This window comes from Cetorhinus maximus, chromosome 5 (assembly GCF_964194155.1).
Source record: "Cetorhinus maximus chromosome 5, sCetMax3.hap1.1, whole genome shotgun sequence".
Taxonomy (NCBI): Eukaryota; Metazoa; Chordata; class Chondrichthyes; order Lamniformes; family Cetorhinidae; genus Cetorhinus; species Cetorhinus maximus.
This window is the reverse complement of record NC_135883.1, coordinates 67,919,706-67,939,440: the sequence shown is the minus strand read 5'-3', so window position 1 is coordinate 67,939,440 and position 19,735 is coordinate 67,919,706. Positions and strand designations below refer to the sequence as shown.

Below are 19,735 nucleotides of genomic sequence, written 5' to 3'. Positions count from 1 at the left end.
TGCGAATGGTGCTGAACATTAAACATTCCCGTTTTTGACCTTATGATGGAGAGAAGGTCCTTGATGAAGCAGCTGAGAACGGTTGGATCTAGGACACTACCCTGAGGAACACCTGCAGCGATGTTCTGGGACCGAGACGACTGAACTCTACCAACTACAACTATCCCTTTGTGCTAGATATGACTCCAAACGGTGTAGTCTCCACCCCGCCCCCCCCCCACCCCCAACGCCCCCCCCGCCCCCCCCCCCACCCCCCCAAAACCACCCCCCCCCCAACCCAAGCTTCCATTGATTCCACATTTGCTAGGGCTCTCCGATGCCACACTTGGTCAAATGTTTTCTTGATGTCAAGGACAGTTACTCTCACCTCATCTAGGTTAAGGTTATCAATAAAAATTATTGTATGTATTCAAAGTTCCCACTGAAGATCCTCCCTTCTAAATTATAAATGGGAAGGTTCACTAATATTTCCTTGCAGATGGGGCTACTGCTTTATAGCGATTGAATAATTAAACTTCCTTTCATCATTACACAGGATATTGAGTTTTGAATATTTTGGGGATCCTAATGTGAAATATCACTCATTTCTTTGTGAAAAACCACAAGTCAGTGGAATTGATCATATCTGATCCCTCTTACACTTGGGATGAGTCTTGTTTCTCTCTTTGCCAACCTTATAAACCTTGGCCAGGCTTTTTCGGCTCTGCCGCAGCGTGTCTCTCCTCCCCCCCCCCCCCCCCCAGCATTTAAATCACCATCCAGTTTGACAGGACTGTAATATCCCGCGGAGCGGGAGGGGCCGTGAAATCCAGGCTGAGCCTTTTTTGACACGGTGATCAAAAATAATTTTTTATTAAGGACCTGACCAGTTTTAGCATAACCTATGTATTTTTATGTACCACTATTCCAGCCATTTAGCCAAACATTGCAATAATCGTTATTTTTATTGCTTTATCTTATTTCAAAGTTTGAAAACGAGATCAGCTGCCATTACTCAGATACTGTCCGTATCTCCTGGTGCTGATTCAATGCCATTCATTCTGTTTACTTACCTCCCATTTCTTTACCCCATTGGCCTCTGCCCAATCAAATAATCTTCATGTAAACAATTTTTTTAATGTAAAAAAAGATTGATAGAACAGATATATTACCTTGACATATACTCAGCTACAGGTATGGCTACATCGCTGTCACATCTCCAGTATTGTTACTTAATTTTTAAAATAAAGTGAAAAAGCAAATGTACGGACATTTTGGAATGAAAGAGAAAAAAACAGTAGGATAATCTTGCAAAATAAGAAAAAATGTAGGTAACATATAGCTTGGGTATACGCACAACGAACGAAACCCAGACTGCGCTTTGTATTAAAACGAAGCAGATCGAAGTGTCGTCCACTGCAAACTCAGCACATAAATTAACTGAGGGATTAAAAGGCAACACCAGCCATTCTCGGCTCAAAACACACGCACAGTGAGCGTGTTGGGCGAGGGAGGCGAGGAGGAGGCCGCCAAGAACCGGGAGACAGTAACAGAACCGGTGTTAGAGCCGCAGCATCGCGGCGGCGCTACCCAACCGTTAACCGCTACGGCTATACCTGAGAATCTGTTGCTCCGGAAAAAAAATGTTACAACAACTGCGTAACTTTCCTTTTCCCCACCCCCATCACGGTCGCTGCTACAGCCGCAACCGTAACCGCCACCATTTCGCCTCTCACCATTCACAAATCGCCGATCTTCATCCCGACTACTCGCTCGCACCACCGTCAAAACCACCACCAGCACCACGGCTCCGACACGAGGCCTGATTGGTTTAAAGGATGCGGCGAATGGGGAGCGGCGATGCTGGTTACCTGGGAAACGCGTTCCTCCGCCTCTTCTCCCATGACCTTAGGATACAGATTCTATTGGTCAGCCGACCAGCCCGCGGGGGGGGGGGGGGAGGCTGTTACCTTAGAAACCGAGAGAGGCCAAACCGGAGGCAAAGATGTCGCCTGTTGCTGTTTGACTGACGGCAGGTGAGAAAACGACAGGCAAATCATGGCGTGAAGTAAGCTGCGGCTCAACATGGCGGTAACCAAGTGATGGAATAGGTACCATCATTCGTGCCGAGATCCCTAAATGTAGGCCTAGCCCTGCGGCTCCGTGGATGGGAAGGGATGGGAGAGACTTGTTCCCTATATACCTGACTGAAGCTCCTCTTCCTTCATTGTAGCGATGGGTCTCCGCACCCAGCCGGCCATGGATACTCTAGCGGTTCAATGGCTGCAGTCCCTGTCTCCCTGGTGACCGTTTCACGGTAAATCGTCCTGGCTCTTGGGTAGGATTGAGGGCAGTCATCACCAGCTGTCCTGTAAACAGCCTCTTAGTAACTCCTCTGTGTAAGGTGGTTCAACAGATGTTAACTGGTCGGCTGGGTATTTCCAGGATTTTCTGCTTTTATTCCAGATTTGTGGCATCTGTGCTTTTGTTATCTCTGTCAGTTCCCTGTAGTTTGCAGATGACATGAAACTGGAAGTGTAGTAAATGATGAGGAAGATAAACTTCAAGAGGACATAAAAATAAAAATGCCTGGAAAAACTCAGCAGGTCTGGCAGCATCTGCGGAGAGGAACACAGTTAACATTTTGAGTCCGTATGACTCTTCAACAGAACTAAGTAAAAATAGAAGAGAGGTGAAATATAAACTGGTTTGGGTGGGAGGGTGGGGTGGGACAAGTAGAGCTGGATAGAGGGCCAGTGATAGGTGGAGATTGCCAAAAGATGTCATAGATAAAAGGGACAAAGAGGCGTTGAAGGTGGTGATGTTATCTAAGGAATGTGCTAATTAAGGGTAGAAAGCAGGACAAGCAAGGTACAGATAGCCCTAGTGGGGGTGGGGTGAAGGAATCAAAATAGGCTAAAAGGTAGAGATAAAACAATGGATGGAAATACATTTATAAATAATGGAAATAGGTGGGAAAAGAAAAATCTATATAAATTATTGGAAAAAAGGGGGGGGGGATCGGAAAGGGGGTGGGGATGGAGGAGAGAGATCATGATCTAAAATTGTTGAACTGAGTATTCAGTCCGGAAGGCTGTAAAGTGCCTAGTCGGAAGATGAGGTGCTGTTCCTCCAGTTTGCGTTGAGCTTCACTGGAGCAATGCAGCAGGCCAAGGACAGACATGTGGGTATGAGAGCAGGGTTTCCTCTACATTGGAGAGACCAAACACAGACTGGGTGACCGCTTTGCAGAACACCTTCGGTCTGTCCGCAAGCATGACCCAGACCTCCCTGTCGCTTGCCATTTCAACACTCCACCCTGCTCTCATGCCCACATGTTTGTCCTTGGCCTGCCGCATTGCTCCAGTGAAGCTCAACACAAACTGGAGGAACAGCACCTCATCTTCCGACTAGGCACTTTACAGCCTTCCGGACTGAATACTCAGTTCAACAATTTTAGATCATGATCTCTCTCCTCCATCCCCACCCCCTTTCCGATCCCCCCCCCCTTTTTTCCAATAATTTATATAGATTTTTCTATATAAGCCTATTTTGATTCCTTCACCCCACCCCCATTGGGCTATCTGTACCTTGCTCGTCCTGCTTTCTACCCTTAATTAGCACATTCCTTAGATAACATCACCACCTTCAACGCCTCTTTGTCCCTTTTGTCTATGACATCTTTTGGCAATCTCCACCTATCACTGGCCCTCTATCCAGCTCTACTTGTCCCCCCCCCCACCCCCCCCATACCAGCTTATATTTCACCTCTCTTCTATTTTTACTTAGTTCTGTTGAAGAGTCATACGGACTCAAAATGTTAACTGTGTTCCTCTCCGCAGATGTTGCCAGACCTGCTGAGTTTTTCCAGGTATTTTTATTTTTATTTTTGTTTTGGATTTCCAGCATCTGCAGTTTTTTGCTTTTATTCCAGAGGACATAGACAGGCTGACAGCAAAGTGTGAGGAGACACATTTTAATAGGTGAATGAGAAGAGACAATACAGGCTAAATAATACAATTTTAAAGGGTGTGCAAGAAGAGAATGACCTGGGGATGCTTGTGCACAAAACTTTGAAGGTGGCAGGACAGGTTAACAAAGGTCATGGATCACACTTGAGATTTCAGCTCATAAACTTGGCTGGCAATTTAGTGCAGTATTGAGGGAGTGCTACACTTTCGGGATTGTTCTCTTTCAAACTTGTTAAACCAAGGCCTCATCTACAATCTACCTCTTGCTCCTTCCAGAGCTCCAGCTCTCTAAGAACAGAAACAGCCAACCTACCTCCGTGATGGAGTGTTTGAACTGAGAGTCGATAATAGGAGGTGATGAATGGAAGAAATTGAAACAATACTAAATTGCAAACATTACCTGGAAAATTGACAAATAAAATCCACATGCCAAATGAAATCCAATCAAAGCAAATCAAAAAGCCAACATAAATCTCAACACATTGTAATCCTAAACCAGCTAAACACAACTTTACAAAATTAACTGCCAGTGACCAGGAAGTGAGTTTATGACAGGCCTTCAGCACTGGCATTGGTTGTTTGGAGCAGTGGATGGAAAATGCAGGTTGGAGAAATGCTAACTTAATTAACATCATCTCACGCTCTTAATGGAGCCATTGTGTACCTATTGACAATCCAGCCATGAAAAAGCAGATGATGCTTAGGCTGAGAAGTGGCAAGTGCCAGGTAATAACCATCTCCAAAAAGAGAGAGTCTAACCATCTTCCCTTGACATTCAATGGCATTACCAACACTGAATCCCCAACTATCAACATCCTGGGGGTTACGATTGACCAGAAACTGAATTGGCCAGCCAAAAAATACTGTGGCTACAAGAGCTGGTCAGAGACTGGGAATTCTGCAGTGAGAAACTCACCTCCTGACACCCCCAAAACCTATCCACCATTTACAAGGCACAAGTCAGGAGTGTGATAAAATACTCTCCACTTGCCTGGATGAGTGCAGCTCCAACAACACTCAAGAAGCTTAACACCGTCCAGAACAAAGCAGCCTACTTGATTGGCACACCATCCAGCTCCCATTCACTCCCTCCACCACTGATGCACAGTGGCAACAGTGTGTACCATCTACAAGATGCACTGCAGCAACTCACCAAGGTTCCTTCGACAGCACCTTCTAAAGCCACGGCCTCGACCACCTAGAAGGACAAGGACGGCAAATGCATGGAAGTGCCACCACCTGCACGTTCCTCTCCAAACCACACACCATCTTGACTTGGAACTATATTGCTGTTCCTTCACTGTCAACATCCTGGAACTCCCTTCCTAACAGCATTGTGGGTGTACCCAATGCACATGGACTGCATTGGTTCAAGAAGGCAGCACACCACCACCTCCTCAAGGGCAATTCGGGATGGGCAATAAATGCTGGCCTAGCCAGTAATACCTACATCCAGTGAAAGAATAAATTTAAAAAGTGCATTCCCAGCACACACTTCTCTGTATTTCACGAACCCATGTAAAGAGTGCAGATTTGCCAATGGCCCAGAGCAGCGGACAATGTACTCTAGTTCATACAGAGTTACATACTGAACCCTGGAGCACCATTGATTTCATCTTTAATAAGAGCTTTTGACATAGGACCTTGTCAAAGGCCTTATGAAAATCTAATCCACTGTCTACAATATCTGAAGTGTCATAAATTATAGGGTAGGTTTTCATTCTAGTGCACCTGGCACATGCTAAAGGACATATTTGATTGAAAATAGCGGTGTAGCAATGGAACTTCCTGGTGTACACCAAGAGTGCCAATGAGATTTTTCAGGCATGACACGAAGTATGATTTTTCCTTCTAAACCCTATATCCTTCAATCTGGTATAGAAATTAGGCTGATAGACACGCATTTGTCTGAGTCAGATTCATTGGCATTGATGGTTAGATGACGCCATGGTTTCCTCATTGTTGTTCTGCCTTTTAAATTCCAGTTGAATGGAGTGATTTCATACAGGAAGAACAACTACCGACTGTTTATTTCAAAATGGCGTTTGCGCCATCCAAGAGCATGAATGGATCTAAAATGCAGACTAAGATGAGCACATGGACACCCCTGAATCACCAGCCCACCAATGACAAGGCAAGGAAATGTGACTTTAAATTATCAAGCAGAAATGTTTTTTTAATAATCACGTTAAATAGGCTGTATGCTAGATAAATTCCTTTTTTTAATGTGTGTGCTATATATAGGTGGATTATCACGACCAGCAGTGACAAGTGGTAGATATGAGGTGATCAGGCAAATCATTCTGCCTCGTTCCTACGTAAAATATAGGCAGGAGGAGCCAGGACTGGTGTCAGGAGTCAGAGGGGAGACCATGATAGTTGATAACATTTAAATGTCACAGTTCTGGTGAAGGGGAGTGGAACTGCAAAGATCTAGTTGATAGGAATGCACTGCTATGGGAGAACTCTGGTTTTACATTATAGCCATTCTAACTATCTCGCTAAACATTATCCAAACATTTAATCTAAAAATGGTTCTTTTTTTTGGGCCTTTTCAATGTGAATTCCCTTCTAAGCATAACCGATGATTTGAGTTGTATTTGAGAAACAACAACTTTCTTGCATTTTACCAACTACCTCATTGCCATTTGCAGTTTTATATAAAGTTAAAACAAGCTGAGGTTGTTTTCCTTGGAGTAGCGAAGGTTGAGAGGGGACCTGATAGAGGTGTATAAGATTATGAGGGGCATCGATAGGATGGATGGGAAGGCACTTTTTCCATTAGTAGAGGGGTCAATAACCAGAGGGCATAGATTTAAGGTAAGAAGTAGAAGGCTAAGGGGGGAGTTCAGGGGAAATTTTTTCACTAGAGAGTGGTTGGAGTCTGGAACTCACTGCCTAAAAGGATGGTTGAGTCAGAAACTCTCGGAACGTTTAAGAAGTATTTATTTATATTCACTTGCGTTGCCATAGTCTCCAGGGCTATGGGCCAAGCGCTGGAAAATGGGATTAGTGGAGTCAGCTCTTTGTTGACTGACACAGACACGATGGGACAAATGGCCTCTTTCTGTGCTGTAAACATCTATGAATCTATGAGTGTAAAAGGTCTCTAGGGATTTCTTGCTATTGGAAACATACCCTTGACAATCTAGGTTGTATGTCCCAATGATTGGCTGATTGAATCAAACAGCATGTTCCTTCAGCTGTTCGTAATAGGCAGAGTACTCACTGAATTTCACCAGTCCACGCTTGTAGAACCCAAACCAAAACGTCTAATGTTAGATGTGATTCCATGATTAAGCAGCGTTTTCCTGAGTGTGCTATCAGCTACACTAACAACCAACTCAAGATAATCAGTCAGACTCATAACATAGCTGATTTACACTTGCTAGAAGTGACATACTTTCATATGTAGGGACCCATTCTTGCAAACAAAAGGAACATGTTCAAGTCTTGCACCTCTTTGTATTACCCAGGAGCCTATAGTTCCGCATTGCATTCTCCATGGCAATGCTTCAGCCAATCAGAGTTGACTTGCCAACCAATCAGCACCTTGTTTCTTCTGTAGTATAAATTGTCATGATCATTTAAAATTTGGCATTCTTGCATTTGTCCTGACGAGTGCAAGGTGAAAATCTTCAGTAAAATGTCTCTCTTTTCAGCAATATTTTTACTGCAGTTGCCTGTCCTGTTGCTCAGTTTACAAAGCACCTTCCCTAAATACACTCATTCTATGTCTAAGCTGATTGAGGACAAACTGCTTGCAACTTTAATTCCTTCTAGTGGCAGTGATCACCAGTATTGATTTTGCTGATGGGGCTGTCTCAGTTGGTTCTCCAGCAGTTCTTGATGCTCAGTGCTCACATGGCTATTGATGATGGCTTCCTTTTTCCTTTTTCCTAAGGAAGATGGCTGCTTTATGGTCTGGCATATAAAATGTATTAATTCCATGCTAGAAAGAAGCTTGGAGACTTTGTTCTGCCTTAGATATTTCCACAAGAAACAGAGATTGTCTTTAAATTCTAATGTGCCGTTTTCTCCTTCCATCAGATCTTTGAAGAAAGAGGGGAATTACTTGGGAAATGGGTAAGATGATCATTAATTGGTTTGCAGATAAAAAGTTTTAACTTTAATTAAACGCAAAGTAATAGGTCCCTTGGCAGTTCAGAAAATCTATCCATTGAATAAATGAACAATATAGATCGGGAAGCCCCAAAGCTGAATCCCCATGTTGTGCTGGGTTAGCTGATCACTGGCAGGGAGGGGGGCAGGAGTGCCAGCAAGAACATGTGTTTATATGGCACCTTTAAAATAATAAAACCTCCCAAGGAGTTTCACAGCGACATTACTATTACACTGAGTCATATAAGGAGATAATAGGGCAAATGACCAAAAGCTTGGCCAAAGAGGTAGCTTTAAGGAGTGTTTAAAAGGAGGAAAAGAGATGGAGACGTTTATGGGAGGGAATTCTGGAGCTTAGGGCCTAGGCAGCTGATGACGTGATGGAGCAATTAAAATCTGGGACGTTCAAGAAGCTGGAATTAGAGGATTACAGATATCTTGGAGAGCTGTAGGGTTAGAGGAAAACACAAAGATAGGGAGAGGCCAGACCATGATGGATTTGAAATGAAGGATGAGAATCAAGGTGTTGTTTAACCGTTTGGAGGCAGTGTAGATCAGCGAGCACAGAGGTGATGGGTGAGTGGGATTCAGTGTGAGTTAGGACACAGACAGCAGAGCTATGGATGACCTCAAGTTTGTGGAGGATAGAATGTGGGAGTCTGGTCAGTAGTGTATTAGAGTAATCAAGTCTGGACATAAGAAAGACTTGCAGCAGCGTTAAAGCTGAGGCAGGGCACAGTGAAGCAACGTTACGGAGCCAGAACAGGTGATCTTGGTGACAGTGCGGTAATGTGGTTGAAAACTCATCTCAGAGTCATATATGATCCTGAGATTGCAAACAGCCTGGTTCAGCCTCAGATAGCTGCCAGGGAAAGGGACGGAGTCAGTGACGAGGGTGCAGAGGGATCTGGGTGTCTTAGTGCACGAATCACAAAAGGCTAGTATGCAAGTACAGCAAGTAATTAGGAAAGCTAATAGAGTGTTATAATTTATTGATAATCATTATCACTTATTGTTATCATTTATTATTTGGACCTTGGTGTGCATGTCCACCGGTCCCTTAAGGTAGCGGGGCAGGTAGAAAAGGTGGTTAAGAAGGCATATGGGATACTTGCCTTTATTAGCCGAGGCATAGAATATAAGAGCAGGGCGGTTATGCTGGAACTGTATAAAATGCTGGTTAGGCCACAGCTAGTGTATTGTGTGCAGTTCTGGAATCCGCATTATAGGAAGGATATGATTGCACTAGCAAGAGTGCAGAGGAGATTTACCAGGATGTTGCCTGGGTTGGAGCGTTTTAGTTATGAGGAGAGATGGGATAGACTGGGGTTATTTTCCCTGGAGTAGAGGAGATTGAGGGGGAACATGATTGAGGTGTATAAAATTATGAGGGGCATAGATAGGGTAGACAGGAAGGGACTTTTCCCCTTGGTGGAGGGATCAATAACCAAGGGGCATAGATTTAAGGTAAGGGGCAGGAGGTTTAGAGGGGATGTGAGGAAGAATTTTTTCACCCAGATGTGGGAATCTGGAACTCACTGCCTGAAAGGGTGGTAGAGGCAGAAACCCTCATAACATTTAAGAAATATTTGGATGTGCACTTGCGATGTCATGGCAGACAAGGCTATGGACCTAGTGCTGGAAAATGGGACTAAAATACTTAGGTACTTGTTTGAGCGGCGCAGACTTGATGGGCCCAAGGGCCTTTTTCTGTGCTGTAGACCTCTGTGACTCTATGACTATGACAGGGGAATTGAATACAAAAGTAGGAAGGTTATGCTTCAGTTGTGCAGGGCATTGGTGAGACCACATTTGGAGCACCGTGTACAGTATTGGTCACCTTATTTAAGGAAGGATGTAAATGCTTTGGAAGCAGTTCAGAGCAGGTTTACCAGACTAATACATGGAATGGGTGGGTTGTGTTATGAGGAACGGTTGGACAGACTAGACTTGTATCCGCTGGAGTTTAAAAGAATAAGAAGTGACTTGATTGAAGCATATAAGATCCTGAGGGGTCTTGACAGGGTGGATATGGAGTGGATGTTTCCTCTTATGGGAGAATCTAGAACTAGGGGTCACTGTTTAAAAATAAAGGGTCACCCATTTGAAACAGAGACGAGGAGAAACATTTTCACTCAGAGGGCCGTGAGTCTGTGGAACTCTCTCCCTGAAAAGGTGGTGGAAGCAGAGTCTTTGAATATTTTTAAGACAGAGGTGGATAGATTCTTGGTAAGCAATGAGGTGAAAGGTTATCGGCGGTAAGTGGGATGCAGATTTCAAGTTACTATCAGATTAGCCATGATCTTATTGAATGGTGGAGCCGGCTTGGGGGGCTGAATGGCCTACTCCTGCTTCTTGTTCATATATTCATATGAGGGAGCAGAGTTTGTGGTGGGGGCCGAAGACAATGGCTTCAGTCTTCCCAGTATTTAATTGGGTGAAATTCCTGCTCATCCAGTACTAAATGTCAGACAAGCAGTCTAATAATTTGGAGACAGCGGAAGGGCTGGGAGAGGTGGTGGTGAGGTAAAACTGGGGGTCATCAGCATAAATGTGGATACTGATGTTGTGTTTTCACATGATGTTGCCGAGGGGCAGCATGTGGATGAGCAATAGAGGGGCCAAGGATAGGTTCTTTGGGGACACCAAAAGTAACAGTGCAGGAGCAGAAAGAGAACCCATTGATGGTAATTCTGTGGCTACGATTAGATAAATAAGAATCAAACCAGGAAACTGCAGTCCCACCTAGCTGGATGATGGTGGAGAGCCATTGGAAGATGATGGTGCAATTAACTGTGCTAAAAGCTGCAGACAGTCGAGAAAGACAAGGGAGGATAGCTTTCCTTTGGCACAGTGATGTAGAATGTCATTTGTGACTTTGATAAGAAGTCTTTTGGTACTGTGGCAGAGGTGGAATCCTGATTGGAGGGATTCAAACATGGAGTTCCAAGAAAGATAGCATGAATTTGGGAGGTGACGACATATTCAAGGACTTTGGAGAGGAAAGGAGGTTGGCTATCAGAGCCTTGGTTTCAGAAGTAGTGAATCAGCCAGGGCTTGTGGTTCTGAACAGTATTCAGCCACTCTTACTATAAGTATGCACGTGTGGTTCTCGAGTCATGAATTTAACTTGGTTCATTGTTAGGTCATAGAATAGAATCATAGAAAATTTATGGCACAGAAAGAGGCCACTTGGCCCACTATGTCTGCGCTAGCCGAAAAACGAGCTCCCCAGCCTAATTCCACTTTCCCCAGCATTTGGTCCATAGTCCTGCGGGTTGCAGCACTTGAAGTGCATATCCAGACACCTTTTAAATGTGTTGAGGGTTTCTGCCTCTACTACTGTTTCATGCAATGAGTTTCAGATCCCTACAGCCCTCTGGGTGAAAAAACTTTTCCTCATCTCCTCTCTAATCTTTCTACCAATCACTTTAAATCTATGCCCCCTAGTCACTGACCTCTCTGCTAAAGTAAATAGGCCCTTCCCATCTACTCTAACCAGGCCCCCCACAATTTTGTACATCTCAATTAAATCTCCCGTCAGCCTTCTCTGTTCCAAGGAGAACAACCCCAGCCTATCCAATCTTTCCAGTCCTGGCAACATCCTCCTAAATCTTCTCTGTGCCCTCTCTAGTGCAATGACATTTTTTCTGTAATGACGTGACCAGAACTGCACACAGTACTCAACTTGTGGCCTAACTAATATTTTATATAGTCTCAGCATAACCTCCCTGCTCTTGTATTGTATGTCTCGGCTAAAAAATGAAAGCATTCCATATGCCTCCTTAACCATTTGCCTACTTAACCTGCTAACGCTCATGCTGCAGGCCCGAGAAGAACAGTCATTTGGATGATGTGTCATAGGGTGTCAGTGAAAATCAAAATAGGTGTAAAATAGGTTGCTGCCTCACTATCATCCATTTTACAGAAAGTCAAGATCTATCCTTGAGAGTGATACAGCAACTTGAAGACAGCAAGGAACGCGCAGTCTCTGGCTAACTGTGTGCAATACCATGTGAGATTGACTAGCGATGTTATGAAAGTGGTACTTCTGTGTGTTGTCACACTTTAGGTACCACACACATTATGTTTCAGCAGGACACTTGACCAAAGATAACGATATGTTAATTTTTTTATTCTAAATATCTTCAGTTGCATGATAGGAAAATTTATTGTAGCTAAATGGAAATTACCTCTAGCTGATTAATATGTACTGTAAATTTGCCAATTCTGATTTATGAATTGTGTTTCAATCATATACTATTTTCTTAGGAAGTCATGCTTACCTAACAAATTATCTCCTGTTTGCTTGAATAGTTCCTCTCAGTTTTTACATGAATGACTTCATCTTTCTCAAACTCTTGGCTTGAAGTTGATATTTTAATTTAGAGCTGGCATGCTGTTAGCTTCAGGGAGATGAGCATATGCTGATTTTACGAAGGTGAGTCAGAAGCTAACTTTTCTTCTCTTCTTAGACAGTCCCTCAGGATTGAGGATGATTTGCTTCCACTCCGGTTTGATTGGTCTTGAGATGACTGATAAATTTGCAGACTCTGCTACATGCAGGGGAGGTGGTGCTTGAAGAGTTGGGTTGTTGGGTTGTTTGAAGGTTTTGTGTTCTGTCTGACACCTCGACTTCACCTCCGTGCATTCCCAACGAAGCCTCTCAATGTATTCGGTGCCTTCCTGAATGAACCTTCTCCATTTTGGTCGGTCACAACCAGGGGCTCCCATGAGTTGGCAGGGATGTTTGACCTCTTCAGGGATGCTTTAAGGATTTCCTTGAAGCGTTTCCTCTGTCGTCCTGAGAGTTTCCTGCCACGACTGAGTTCTGAGTAGAGCAGTTGCTTTGGGAGTCTGATATCAGACATATGAGCAATGTGTCCTGCCCAGTGGAGCTTGTTTTGAGTGGTTAGACCATGCATGTTGGCTTGGGTGGGAACATTGCTTTGGACTATCTTTCTCACCATTGGATTTTGAGGCATTTCTGATGGTACTTCTCTAGTGATTTGAGGTGCCTGCTGTAGATTGTCCCAGTCTCCGAAGCATGTAGGAGCATGGGGATCACTGCTGCCCGGTAAATATAAGATTTAGGAGCAGGAGTAAGTCCTTTGGCCCTTCGAGCCTACTCCACCGCTCAACAAGACAATAGCTGATCTGGTTGTGGTCTCAGCTCCACTTTCCAGTTTTCCCCCCACTTTCTTTGACTCCCTTATCTATCAAAAATCTATCGAACTCAGCCTTGAATAAATTTAAAGACCCAGCCTTCACTACTTTCTGAGGAAGAGAATTCCACAGACTAAGAACCCTCCGAGAGAAAAAAAATTCTCCCCATCTCTGTATTAAGAGAGAGACCTCTTATTTTTTATGTCCCTAGTTTTAGTCTCCCCCAAAAGACGAAACATCCTCCGGGTATGCATCCTATCAAATCCCCTCAAGGGGGATCGATAAGATCACCTCTCATTCTTCTAAACTCCGATGGGTATAGGCCCAACCTGTTCAACCATTCTTCATAAGATAATTCCTTCATCCCAGGAATGAATCGAGTGAACCTTCTCTGAACTGCTCTGAAGTAGTTATATCTTTTTCAAATAAGGAAACCAAAACTGTACAGTAACCCAGATGTGGTCTCACCAAGGCCCAGTACAGCTGCAGTAAAACTTCCCTACTTTTATATCCCATTCCCTTTGCAATAAATGCCAACATTCCATTCGCCTTCCTAATCATTTGCTTTACCTGCATACTAACTTTATGTGATTCACATACCAGGACATCCAGATCCTTCTGTACCCCTGACTTCTGCAATCTTTCTCCATTTAAATAGTGTACTACTTTCCTATTTTTCCTGCCAAAGTGGAGAAGTTCACATTTATTCACATGATTCTCCATCCGCCAATTTTTTGCCCACTCACTTAACCTGCCTATATCCCTTTGCAGACTCTCTATCTCCTCTTGACAACTTATATTCCTACCTATCTTGGTGTCAAATTTAGCTACCATACATTCAGTCCCTTCATCCAAGTCATTGATATAGATTGTAAAAGATTGAGGACCCAGCACTGATCCATAAGACCATGAGACATAGGAGCAGAAGTAGGCCATTCGGCCCATCGAGCCTGCTCCATCATTCAACGAGATCATGGCTGATCTGATAATCCTCAACTCCGCTTTCCTGCCTCTTCCTCATAATTCTTGATTCCCTTGCTGATTAAAAATCTGTCTATCTCAGCCTTAAATATACTTAACGACCCAGCCTCTACAGCCCTTTGCGGTAAAGAATTCCACAGATTCACAACCTCCTGAGAGAAGAAATTCCTCCTCATTTCTGTCTTAAATAGGTGACCTGTTACTCTGAGGTTATGCCCTCTGGTTCTAGACTCTCCCACAAGGGGAAACAACCTCTCAGAATCTACTCTGTCAAGTCTCCTAAGAATCTTATATGTTTCAATAAGGTCGCCTCTCATTCTTCTAAACTCCAATAAGTATAGGCCCAACCTACTCAACCGCTCCTCATAAGAAAATCCCTCCATTCCCAGGATCAACTTAGTGAACCTTCTCTGGACTGCCTCCAATATCTTTCCTTGGGTAAAGGGACCAAAACTGTTCACAGTATTCTAGGTGTGGGCTAACTGGTGCCTTGTATAGTTTTAGCAAAACTTCCTTATTTTTATACTCCATTCCCTTTGAAATAAAGGCCAACATTCCATTTGCTTTCCCTATTACCTGCTGAACTTGTATGCTAGCTTTTTGTGATTCATACACGAGAACCCCCAAATCCCTCTGTGCTGCAGCGTTCTGCAGTCTTTCTTTATTTAAGTAATATTCAGCTCCTCTATTCTTCCTGTCAAAGTGCATAACCTCATATTTTCCCACATTATATTCCATCTGCCAAGTTTTACCCACTCACTTAACCTGTCTATATCCCTATGTAGACTCTTTGTGTCAACTTCACCGCTTGCCCTCCCACCTATTTTTGTGTCATCCAGAAACTTGGTGATAGTACATTCACTTCCTTCATCCAAGTCATTAATATATACTGTAAATAATTGTGGCCCCAGCATTGATCCCTGTGGCACTCCACTAGTTACAGGTTGCCATCCTAAAAATGCCCCCCTTATCTCCACTCTCTGTCTTCTATTAGTTAGCCAACCTTCTATCCATGCTAATATACTACTCCCAACACCATGGGCTCTTATCTTATTAAGTAGCCTTATGTGTGGAACCTTATCAAACGCCTTTTGGAAATCACATATATTACATCTACTGGTTCCCCTTTATCTACCCTGCTTGTTACCTCATCAAAGAATTCTAATAAATTTGTCAGGCATGATTTCCCCTTCATGAAGCCATGCTGACTCTGCTTGATTATATTATGCATTTCTAAATGCTCTGCTATTATATCCTTTCTCATAGATTCTAACATTTTCCCAATGACGGATGTTAAGCTAATTGGCCTATAGTTACCTGTTTTTTTGTCTCTCTCCCATCCCTTGCTGAATAGGGGTGTTACATTAGCAGTTTTCCAATCCTCTGAGACTTTGCCAGAATCTAAGGATTCTTGGGAGATTACTACTGGTGCATCCACTATCTCTGAAGCTACTTCCTTTAATATCCTAGGGTGCAACCCATCAGGTCCAGGAACTTATCAGCCTTTAGCCCCATTAGTTTCACTAGTACTTTTTCTCTAGAGATAGTTATTGTATTTATTTCCTCCCCACCCCCACTTTTGCCCCTTGTTTATTTATTATTTTTGGAATGCTATTCTACCGTGAAGAGTGATGCAGAGTATTTATTCAACTGCTCTGCCATTTCCTGGTTCCCCACTATTATTTCGTCAGCCTCATTCTCTAAGGGGCCTATGTTCACTTTGGCCTGTCTTCCTTTTTATATATTTATAGAAGCTCTTACTGTCCGTTTTTTTATATTACTTGCTAGTTTACCCTCAAAGTTTATTTTCTCCTTCTTTATTACTTTTTTGGTCTTCTTTTGTTGGTTTTTAAAACTTTCCCAATCCTCTGGTTTACCACTAATCTTTGCCACATTGTATGGTTTTTTCTTTCAATTTGATGTTATCCTTAACTTCCTTGGTTAACCATGATTGGTTTATCCCCTTCCTTGAATCCTTCTTCCTCACTGGGATATATCTTTGCTGTGAGTCATGAACTATTTTCTTAAATGTCTGACATTGTTCATCAACCATCTTTTCTGCTAAACTGCTTTCTCAGTCCATTCCAGCCAACTCTGCCCTCATTCCTTTGTAATTACCCTTATTTAAGTTTAGCACAGTTCTTTCTGACCCAAGTTTCTCATTCTCAAAATGAATATAAATTCTACCATGTTATAGTCACTGTTTCCTAGGGGATCTTTTACTCTGAGATCATTTATTAAACCTGCCTCATTACACATTACCAAAATAGTCTGATCTGTAGTTGAATCCACAACATATTGTTCTAGGAAACTGTCCCGAATACATTATGAATTCTTGCTCATGGCTACCTCTGCCAATTTGATTTTCCTAATCTACATGAAGATTGAAGTCACCCATGATTAATGTGCTGGCCTTTTTACATGCCCTCTCATTATCTCCTGATTTATTCGCTGCCCTACAGTATAGCTACTGTTAGGGGGCCTATAGACTACTCCCACCAGTATCTTCTTCCCCTTGTTATTTCTTACCTCCACCCATATGGACTCTACATCTTCCAATCCAAGGTTATTTCTTGCTATCGTACTTATTCCATCTTGTACTAACAAAGCTACTCCACCACCCTTTCCTTCCTGCCTGTCCTTTCAAAAAGTCACATACCCCTGAATATTTAGTTCCCAGCTGGGCAAGGAGGGTGGGTGCGGGTGCGGGCGGGCGGGCACGCAGCTATTTCACGTGGGTGGGCCAATTAAGGCTCGCCCAGTGTGACAAGCATCCAGAAGCGCTGGCGGGGGGAGGAGGGAGAGTCGGGGCCTTCGCTATTTTGCACATCGAAAGAGCGCAGAAATCTACCTGAGGCACGGAGCTGCCTCAGGGAGATTTATTTCATTGTGAAAACCTGAAAAATAGATTTGAAAAAATTAATTGGACATGTCCCCTCATGTGACAGTGTCACATGAGCTGGGATATGTCTATGAATTTTATTAAAAATTTTTATTAAAGTTATAAAACCTTCATGAAACCTCACCCTGCCCGTGGATGAAGTTCCGTGAAAATTGCGAAGGCTGCCTGGGCTCTTCGCTTGTCCGCCAACCTTAATGTTGGACGGGCAGCCCTGGGAAGCGATTTAATTAGTTAATTAATGGCCTTAATAGGCCTTTTACAGTTCGGTGGGCGCGCAGCCGACTCTGCTGTGCGCCCGCCGAACTGAGGATCGGAATGACGAGCGGTGACATCGGGACGCACACCTGACGTCACGGCGCGTCATTTTACGCGTCGGCAAGTAGGGCCCGCCCCCACATGCCGACCAGAAGATTCAGACCCATGTCTCTGTAATGGCTATAAGATCACACCCATTAACCTCTATTTGTGTCGTTGTTCACTTATTTTATTCTGAATACTACGTGCATTTAAGTAAAGAGCCATTAATTTTGCCTTTTTACCATTTTCTCCCTCTTTGACCCTATTTGCTGCTTTTTTTATGTTCGTATGCTGTGTCCCTTCGTGTCATACTCTGAATATCATTACCTAAACAGCTGCCCTGCAATGTTGCCATATCCTTTTGCATCGTAAGCCTATGTATCCTCTCTCCAGAACCCTCCCCCCCACCTCTATTCAGTTTAATGCCCTCCCTACAGCCCTAGTTATTCAGTTCACCAGGTAACTGGTCCCAGCATGGTTCAAGTGAAGCCTATCACACCAGAACAGCTCCCTTCTACCCTAGTACTGGTGCCAGTGCCTGATGAACTGAAACCCATTCCTCCCACACCAATCTTTGAGCCACGCATTTAACTCCTTGACTTTAATTACCCTATGCCAGTTTGCCCATGGCTCAGGTAGCAATCCCAAGATTATTACCTTGGAGGTTCTGCTTTTTATTTTAGCTCCAAACTGTTCAAATTTTTTTAGCAGAATCTCCTTTCTAGTCCTATCATTGTCGTTGGTACCAACATGGAGGACGACAACTGGATCCCTCCCCTCCCACTCCAAGTTCCTCTCCAGCCCTGAGGAGATATCCTTAACCCTGGCACCAGGCAGGCAACATAGCTTTTGGGACTCACACTCACGGCTGCAGAGAACAGTATCTATCCCCCTAATTATACTGTCGCCTACCACTATTACGTTCCTATTTCCTCCCCCCACTTGAATGGTTCCCTGTACCACAGTGCCTTGGTCAGTTCATTCATCCTCCCTGCACTCCCCGCTCTCGTTCACACAGCTTGCAAGAACCTCATAACTGTTGGACAATTGCAGGGGTGGAGACTCCTTCAATGCTACCCCCTGGGTTCCCATACCTGCCTCACCTGCAGTCATACCCTCCTGTCCCTGATCACAGGTCAAATTTGAATTAATCTGAAGGTTGTGACCGCCTCCTGGAGCAAAGTGTCCAGGTAACTTTCCCCCTTCCTTGATGTGGCACAATGTCTGCAGCTCGGACTCCAGCTCCTCAACTCGATCCGAAATTTCTCGAGCTGCAAACACTTACTACAGATATGTTCACTCTGGATCACCTTGGTGTCCAGCATGTCCCACATGCTGCAACAGCAACACATCACATGGCCTGCCGTCACTATCCTCTCTTTTTTAATTAATTGCTCTAGTATCCCTGCTCTTTACACTTGAAGAATCCATTGCTCTTTACACTTTATTGTAATTAATTTTTTTACACCAGTATTGATCTTATACTTAACAAGCTATTTTTAAGAAAAAGAATGAAAAAAAAGACTAAGACCGAAACACAATCTAAAGACCTTACTTTTTCTTTAAAGACTAGAAATACTCACCAATCCTACTCACCAATCAGCTGCTTTCCCTGCACTCGCTTCATGTTGTGATTCATGACATCACTCTCCCCACTCTCTTTTAAATGAAGCTTCCCACAGATCCCTGTGGCAGTCCACTAGTTATAGCTTGCCAATCCGAAAAAGACCTATTTTCCCTACTCTTTGCTTCTTGTTACTAACCAATCCTTTATCCATATGTTACCCTCAGCACCATGTAGTAACCTTTGATGTGGCACCTTATCAAATGCCTTCTGGAAATCCAAGTACACCATATCCACTGGTTCCCCTTTATCCACCTTGAATGCTACTTCATCAAAAAACTGTAATGGGTTAGTTAAATGACTTCCCTTTCATAAAGCCATGTTGGCTTTGCCTGATCAAATTGTGATTTTCTAACTTCCTTAATCATGGATTCTAGCACTTACCCTGTGACAGATGTTAGGCTAACTGGCCTAACTGCTTTCTGCCTCCCTCCTTTCTTGAATAAAGTGTTATATTATCTATTTTCCAATCTGGACCATTCCAGAATCTAAGGAATTTTGGAAGATTATAACCAATGCATCTAATATCTGTGCCACAGTTTCTTTTAAGACCTTAGGATGCAGGCCTCGAGACTTGACAGTCTTTAGAGCTGAATGCTTTTCTAGTACTTCGTCCCTGGTGATCGTGATTGTTTAAAATTCATCCCTCCTTATCACCTCTTGATTTTTAAGTATTTTTGGGAAGTTTACTAA

At 43.5% G+C, this 19,735-nt stretch overlaps 2 protein-coding genes across 5 annotated transcripts in view; one reads left to right on the top strand and one right to left on the bottom strand.

The window, feature by feature from the left end:
• LOC144680695 (frizzled-3) overlaps positions 1-1,802 on the bottom strand; it is a 135,727-nt gene extending 133,925 nt beyond the window's left edge. The window contains exon 1 of one of the 3 annotated variants that reach the window (XM_078541945.1): positions 1,716-1,802. The gene's annotated coding sequence lies outside the window, so the exon portion shown is untranslated. Of the gene's footprint in view, positions 1-1,595 lie in introns of all 3 variants that reach the window. The other 2 variants (XM_078541944.1, XM_078541943.1) reach the window with 2 other exon arrangements.
• A 123-nt stretch (positions 1,803-1,925) lies between these two features.
• fbxo16 (F-box protein 16) overlaps positions 1,926-19,735 on the top strand; it is a 77,201-nt gene continuing 59,391 nt past the window's right edge. The window contains exons 1-3 of one of the 2 annotated variants that reach the window (XM_078541953.1): positions 1,926-2,015; positions 5,936-6,084; positions 8,001-8,036. In XM_078541953.1, the coding sequence (XP_078398079.1) occupies positions 5,989-6,084; positions 8,001-8,036 (132 nt within the window). In that variant the 5' untranslated portion in view covers positions 1,926-2,015; positions 5,936-5,988. Of the gene's footprint in view, positions 2,121-5,935; positions 6,085-8,000; positions 8,037-19,735 lie in introns of both variants that reach the window. The other variant, XM_078541952.1, reaches the window with a different exon arrangement.